This window comes from Gorilla gorilla, chromosome 7 (assembly GCF_029281585.2).
Source record: "Gorilla gorilla gorilla isolate KB3781 chromosome 7, NHGRI_mGorGor1-v2.1_pri, whole genome shotgun sequence".
NCBI classification, from domain to species: Eukaryota; Metazoa; Chordata; class Mammalia; order Primates; family Hominidae; genus Gorilla; species Gorilla gorilla.
Window position 1 is genome coordinate 150,595,071 of NC_073231.2, and position 7,666 is coordinate 150,602,736.

The 7,666-nt window shown below is 46.7% G+C and overlaps 1 protein-coding gene across 2 annotated transcripts in view; it reads right to left on the minus strand.

The window, feature by feature from the left end:
* Positions 1 to 7,411, minus strand: part of ZNF251 (zinc finger protein 251) — a 34,001-nt gene extending 26,590 nt beyond the window's left edge. The window contains exons 1-4 of one of the 2 annotated variants that reach the window (XM_004047704.5): positions 7,331 to 7,411; positions 6,633 to 6,740; positions 6,129 to 6,258; positions 5,616 to 5,729 (exon numbers count right to left, since the gene is read on the minus strand). In XM_004047704.5, coding sequence (XP_004047752.3) covers positions 5,616 to 5,729; positions 6,129 to 6,258; positions 6,633 to 6,665 — 277 coding nt within the window. In that variant the 5' untranslated portion in view covers positions 6,666 to 6,740; positions 7,331 to 7,411. Of the gene's footprint in view, positions 1 to 5,615; positions 5,730 to 6,128; positions 6,259 to 6,632; positions 6,741 to 7,330 lie in introns of those variants that run through there. The other variant, XM_063708945.1, reaches the window with a different exon arrangement.
* Between the last annotated feature and the right edge of the window lie 255 nt (positions 7,412 to 7,666).

Genomic DNA, 7,666 nt, shown 5'->3' on the forward strand with positions numbered 1-7,666 from the left:
ACATATTTTGATGCTGTTGTTAGGCCCATACACCTCAAGATCTGTTATGTTTTGTGTCTAAAGTAGTAAGATATTTCCGCTTTCTTTAGATTACTATCTTTCTCCATCCCTTTTGTGTTTTTATGTTTAAAGTGGGCTTCTTTTTTTTTGTTCATGGCAAGATCTTGTCATGAGACTGCAGGTTTCCTTTTTCTTTGCAATGGGGTCTTGCTCTGCTGCCCAGGCTGCAGAGCAGTGGTGCAATCACAGCTCACGACAACCTCAGCCTCCTGGGCTCAAGCGATCCTACCACATCAGCCTCTTGAGTAGCTGAGACTTATAGGTACACAACACCACACCAAGCTAATCTTTTTAACTTTTTGATGAGATGATTTCTCACTATGTTGTTCAGGCTGGTCTCAAACTCCCAGGCTCAAGGGATCCTCCCACCTCGGCCTCCCAAAGTGCTGGAATTACAGAAGCCATCACTCCTGGCCGAAGTAGGTTCCTTATAGAAAACACAGTTGGGGCCAGGCACTGTGGCCTGTAATACCAGTGCTTTAGGAGGCCAAAGCAGGAGGACTGCTTGAGGCTCAAGAGTTTGAGACCAACCTGGGCAAAATAGTGAGACCTGATCTCTACAAAAATAAAAAAAGAGCTGGATGTGGTGACATGCACCTGTAGTCCCAGCTGCCCGGGATGCTGATGTGGGAGGATCGCTTGAGCCCAGGGGGTCAAGGCTGCCATGAGTCAAGATCAAGCTACTGCACTCTAGTCTGAGCAACAGAGTGAGACCCCATCTCTAAAAATATAAATAAATAACTTTTTAAAAAGGGGATTATTGGCTGGGTACAGTGGCTCATTCCTGTAATCCCAGCACTTTGGGAGGCCAAGGTGGGTGGATGTCTTGAGACCAGGAGGTCGAGACCAGCCTGGACAATATGGTGAAACCCCGTCTGTACAAAACACAAAAATCAGCCAGGTGTGGTAGTACATGCCTGTAGTCCCAGCTACCTGGGAGGCTGCGGTGGGAGGATCACTTGAGCCTGGGAGGTCAAAGCTTTCAATAGACTGGGACTGTGCCACTGCACTCTACCCTGGGGGACAGAGTGAGACTCTGTCTCAAAAAAATAAAAAAAAAATTTAAAAAGGTGATTACTGATGTTGCTGAATTAACATCTACCACATTTGTTACCATTTTCTACTTTTTGCCCTTGTTCTTCATTCCTATTTCTGTTTTCCATACTATTCTACCTTTTGTGGGTTTACCTGAGCATTCTATTATATGTAATTCCATTTTGTATCCTTTTTTAGCATATCAACTATACTGCTTTTTTAACTTTTTAAATTGGTTTGCAATCTGCATTTACAGCTAATACAAGTCCACTTTCAAATAACAATCTCTTGGAGGCCCTGTACCATCCACTAACGAGCCTGTCAAAGGCACTCTTCCTTTCGGTTACGGTGTTTTTGGTCTCTAGTATTTAAAAAATTCTTAAAATTTTTCTTTTTTTTTTTTTCTTTTTTTTTTTTTAAGAAAGACGATCTCGCTATGCTGCCTAGGCTGGCCTTGAACTTCTGGGCTCAAGCAATCCTGCTACACTATGAGGAGTTGCAAATACAGGTATGTGCCACCACATCCAGCTTCTTAAAATTTTAATCTCTTTTGCTTACATTATTAATCTGTTTTTGCATACTGTCTACTTTTTCCATTAAAGCCCTCAGCATGTTAATCATAGTTTTAAAAAAATACCTGGTCTGATTACTCCAACACTCCTGCCACGACTGACTCTGGTTCTAATGCTTGTTCAGTCTCTTCAAACTGCATTTTCTGCCTTTTAAGTATGCTTTGTAATTTTCTGTTGATAGGTAGACATGATACACTCGGTAAAAGGAATTGCAGTAAATAGGGCTTTCATCCTGTTTTCAGGTGTTGGGGTGGGAAACTGTTCTATGATACTATCAGCAGGGCTCAGTCTTGCTGAGCTTGTGTCCCTGGACTATGAACTTCCCAAGTGCTTTTCAGCTTCCCCCACCTGCCATTAGGTGGGACAGAATATCCAGAAGTAGCTAGTGTTAGGTATTTCCCTTCCCCCAGGTAGGTTAAGTTCTGATAAAAACACCAGCAGGTTAGGCCCTGGTAAAACTGTTTCTCCTGAGGGCAGGTCTCGTTAAGAACAGAATGGTATATTCCAAAGTGGTCCCTTTTCACTTCCTCCTGCCAGAAGCACAAGGAGATTTTTCTCTGATATTCACTGTCAGTACCTAACAGAGCTCCTGGAGGTAAAGCTCACAAAAGCATGGGGTCCTCCCATGACCGGGTCCCCCTGGAGTTTTTTTTCAGAGTTGTCCACACTGAGCCTCTAGCAATTTGCCAATTACATTTTAGGCTTACCCATCTGGCCACCGGTTCCCTGGGAGATTATTGCTCACAAGATGTGGTTGTGATTCTTTGTATCTGCCTGTTTATCTCTCCAGAGTTTTTTTTTTTCTTTTTTTTTTTTTAGACAGAGTCTCGCTCTGTCACTCAGGCTGGAGTGCAGTAGTGCAATCTTGGCTCACTGCAACCTTTACCTCCTGAGTTTCAGCGATTCTCCTGCCTCAGCCTCCCGAGTAGCTGGATTACAGGAACCCACCACCACGCCCAGCTAATTTTGTGTTTTTAATAGAGACAGGGTTTCACCATGTTGGCCAGGCTGGTCTTGAACTCCTGGCCTCAACTGATCCACCTGCCTCAGCCTCCCAAAGTGCTGGGATTACAGGTGTGAGCCACCACACCTGGCTATACCTCTCCAATTTTGAGAGCAGTGATTTGTCCTCTGACCTCACACCTCTCTGATGGAGCTAAGATTTGTTGATTTTTCAGTTTGTTCAGCTTTTTACTTGTTAGGACACAGTGATGACTTCTAAAGTCCTTACATGTCAGAAACAGCTAAAATACTATTTATTTGGCCTTTTTCCTTTTCATTTTTTATAAACTATATAACTGTTTAAAACTGAAATTATTACATTGTCTTTCTGAGTTTAAAATGTTATGTAGATGTATTACACATAACAACTATAACAAAAAGGATGGGAGGGATGGTTACAAGATTTCTGGATTTATGTGAAGTAGTACATAAATGAACTGTAAGTAAACTGTGGAAACTTATGTGTACTGTAAACCTTAGGAAAATCACTGTAAAAAATAATGCAAAAAATTTATGTAAAAAGCAAATAATAAAATTTAAATGGAGTTATAAAAAGTATTCAAATAACCCAAATAAAGGCCGGAAAGAGGAATTTAAAAAACAGAAGAGGTAAGTGTAAGTAAAAAATAAAATATTATGCACAAGTGCATTCCTGAACCATATAAACAATTTACATTAAACATTAACAGACTAAACACTACAATTAAAAGACAAAGATTGTTAGGATGAAGAAACAAGACCCAATTGTATGATATCTGCAAGAGATTCACTTTAAGTGTAAAGACACAGGTTGAAATTAAATGGATGAAAAAAGATATACTATGCTAACAGTAAGTATAAGAAGGATGGAATTGCTACATTAATATTAGATAAAATATATTTCAAAACAAAATGTATTACCAGAGACAAACAGGAATTCTCTTATCTCTCATAATGATAGTCATAAGTGAAGTAAGTCTTATAATACAGCTTCAAGATACATGAAGCCAACACTACAAAAATTAAAGTGAAGAAAAGACAATTCCACAATCATACTTCTGAATTTTAACACCCCTCTCTCAGCAACTGAAAGAATAACTAGACAAAAAAAAAAAAAATCAGCAAGGATACAGAAGACCTGAACAATACCATCAACCACCTTGACTTAACTGATATTTATCTAACCCCCAAATGGCAGAATACACATTCTTTTTCAGTGCACATGGTATTTGTACTGGGAGAGACCACATTTGGGGTCATAAAACAAGAAGCAACAAATATGAAAGGAATGAAATAATACAGAGTATGTTCTCTGACCACAATGGAATTAAATGACAATAAGATAACTAGGAAAACACCAACTATCTGGAAATTAATGCATGTCCAAATAATCATTGGGTCAAAGAAGAAGTCACAAGAAAAACTAGATAACATTTTGAACTAAGTGTTAATGAAAATACAACATATTAAAATTTTGTGAGATGCACCTAAAGCTGCACTTTGAGAAAACGATATAATTTTACAATAATCTTAGCTCTTACATGTAGAAACCAAATGCTTTATTCACCCAATTTTGAATGTGCACAAATATGGGGCATATTTTTCACGAGCCTTTCTGAATAAACTAAAAGACAAGCTCCAGCCAACCAAGAGATGGGGAAATTTTTGGTAAAAGGACCAGAGGTAAACAATTATTAATAACATACTTAACTGCAGATATAAGACAGTAACATAGCTGCGGATATGAGTTGTAAAGTGTTATATGTTCTGACAGTGTAGAAACAATATAACCAACAAAAATTGGGAAAGGAATGAGGAGGAAAAGGGAGAAAAGTAGAACAAGCTTGTTGACTGTCTCAGTAGCTGGCAGTCAAAGATAATACTTAACAGCTGACATATCAAGTAGTAGATGTATATTCAATAGAACAAAGGTAAACATTAAAAAAAGCCACTGGTCAGGTGCAGTGGCTCATGCTTGTAATCTCAGCACTTTGGGAGGTCGACATGGATCACCTGATCTCAAGAATTTAAGACCAGTTTGGGCAACGTGGTGAAACCTTGTCTCAACAAAAATAAAAAAAAAACTAGCCAGGTATGGTGACGTGTGCCTGTAGTCCTAGCCTGTAGTCCTAGCTACTTGGAAAGCTGAGGTGGGAGGATTGCCTGAGCCTGGTACGTGGAGGTTGCAGTGAGCCGAGATCGTACTACAGCACTCCAGCCTGGGTAATAAGAGTAAGACTCTTTCTCAAAAACAAAAACAAAAAGACTACTGACTGGCTGGGCGCGGTGGCTCACACCTGTAATCCTAGCACTTTCGGAGGCTGAGGTGGGCAGATCACGAGGTCAAGAGATCAAGACCATCCTGGCCAACATGGTGAAACCCCGTCTCTACTAAAAACACAAAAATTAGCTGGGCGTGGTGGCGTGCGTCTGTAGACCCAGCTACTCAGGAAGCTGAGGCAGGAGAATCACTTGAACCAGGGTGACGGAGGTTGCAGTGAGCCGAGATCGTGCCACTGCACTCCAGCCTGGTGACAGAGTGAGACTCTTTCTCGGAAAAAAAAAGAAAAAAAAAAAAAGACTACTACTGACTAAAATTGGCAAATGAAGGAGAGAATGGGGTGAAGAATAAAAAGGACATGGTAGGGTACCAATATCTATTGTCAAAAGGAAATAAGTGTATTATATAAAGAAGGGAATGAAGTTGTTATCAAGGTAAATCACCAAAACAAAAATATGATCAGAAGTAGTATATATATATATTTTTAAAGCAAAGAAACAGACCAGCAAGATAAAAGTTCTAAAGCATGTGCACATGCTCACATTTGTAGAGGGGGCTGTATCTGTGAGGAGGCCCCTGGAGGAGGCCATTAACATGAACACCATGCCCCAGCTGTCCCTCGCTTGGAGCCTCTTAAGGCAGGATTGGGAGGCTGCTCCCAGGATTAGCATCCCATCCATTCTCACCTTTCTGGCAGCTTTTCAAGATATCTGGTTCCTCAGCTCCCAGAAGATTCAGGACCCAAAGTTCCTTCCCCTGCTCCAGCTGGGAGATCAACTCCGGCTTAGGGACAGGGAATCCTGTTGAGGATGAGGACACTGGTGAGCTGGCATGGCCCACTGGGCCTTCCAGGCCAGGTGTGGAGAGATGGGCCCTGTGTGCACGTGTGTACGCCTGCACGTGTGTTGGTCAGGGGGCCCGTGGGCTGAGACTAAGTACTGAAGGAGAATCCACTCATCAGCTCTCCTGCCACTGGAGGGACACCAGTGGGACCACTGGCAACAGGGAGTGGTCCCTAGAACTGGGGAGCAAGGCAGGCTTTTCCCATGGGAAATGTTCCTTCTGTAGAGATCAGACTGATACCTGGGGACAAGGGGCAGGACCCTCTTTGGGATCCAAAGAGCCAAAGCAGCCTCCCAAGCTCCTCAGAGGCCCCCACTGCGAACCAGGCCAAGTGCAGAGAGTGCAGAGAGCCTCACCCAGAGAGGCCACGTTCCCATAGTTCTCCAGCATCACATCTCGGTAGAGCGCCCGCTGCTGGGGGCCCAGCTGCCGCCCCTCCGCCTGAGAGAAGTACACGGCCACATCCTGGAAGGTCAGCGGCATCGCCTGCAACGAAACATCGCCGCTGCCCAGGCCATGCCCACGGGGCAGCAGCCTGCACTAAAAGGGCCCTGACCCGGTGGGGCCCCACTACCCAGGGCCCTGCTGTGGTCAGTATGAACTGTGTATCAGCAGGTCCCTGATGGGGCAGCTGAGAGCGCTGAGGACCAGCCAACTTCAGCCACACGGGCACCCAGCTGAGCTCTGAGCCCCTCTCCCTGCGGGAGGGCGAGTCTACCTCTCAGAACCCTTTCCTCACGGTTGCTATGAGCCCCTGGCTGGCCTTAGCAGTTGCCGGGCTCACGGCTGCAGAGGAGAGTAGCTTCTGACTGGGATGGGGATGAAGATGAAGAGGTGGGCAGGAAAGAGGGTTAACTCACCTGGTGCCCTGGAAGCTGGAATGTGGCTGCCATTCTGTGTGCATGGGCTGCTGTGGTTTCCAAGAGAAGACAGGAGACTGCCCTGGCCTGAAGTCTCCCCGAACTTACCTTCAATTGGGAGAACTCAGGCTCAGCCCCATTCAACCAGGGGTGTGGAAGGATGGCCAGGAGGCAGAAGCTGATTGCTGGTGTGGCCTCCTGGGTCGCGGGAGGCAGGTCACTATGCAGCACGGGCCAACGTGCCCTACTGCTCAGTGACTACTGAAATCCCAGAACGGCCAGAGCCAGAGCCCGGGGGGATCCAGGGACGCCCGGCTAAGGGGTGAAAGCTGGCAGTTCCCGTGGTCCAGACCTGCTGAAGGCCCTGGAAATGGGGTGCAGGGCCGTTCTACCTGCCTGGCCAACCTGGGGCAAAGAGCCACGTGAGGGTGCAGCCTCACCACGGCTGAGGACGTGAGAAGGAGGCCGCGGGGATGCTGCCGAAGGCCCCAGGCTCCGGGGAGAGGCCGGAAGCCAGCTGTGGTCCTCAGTCCAGCCTTCTAGGGCCGCGCCGCGGTCGCCTCCTCCCGGCCTCTGCAGCCCGTCGGTGGCTCCCGCGGCACCCAGAACAGGCTCCTCCTGGACTGGCCGCCGCCTCCCCGCGCCCTCCCCGCCTGCCTGCCCGCTTGGCGCTCCTTCCTGGTCCGACACTGCCCCACCTGTTCGCTCGGCCCGGGGAAGCCACTGAGGAAGCGCCGAGGAGCTGCGCAGTCGCACCGAGCCCGGAGCGGACCCTCCCACAGAACCGGGTCCAGAGCCGGGGAGGGGGCGGGCTAGGATGAAGAGGGCGGGCCGGACCGAGCTGCGCACACGCAGGCTTCCCCGCCCCCTGCGGGGCCTCAGTGCGCCTCCGAGAACGCCCGGGGACCGGAAACCAGCTGCGGTTCCGCCCGGATTCTTCCGGGGCCACTCTGGGATGACTGGAGGCCTGCGCCGTCTATGGTCGGGGGGGACGAGAGCCTACGGCAGCTGAGCGGAGGGTGTGGGGCGGTGAC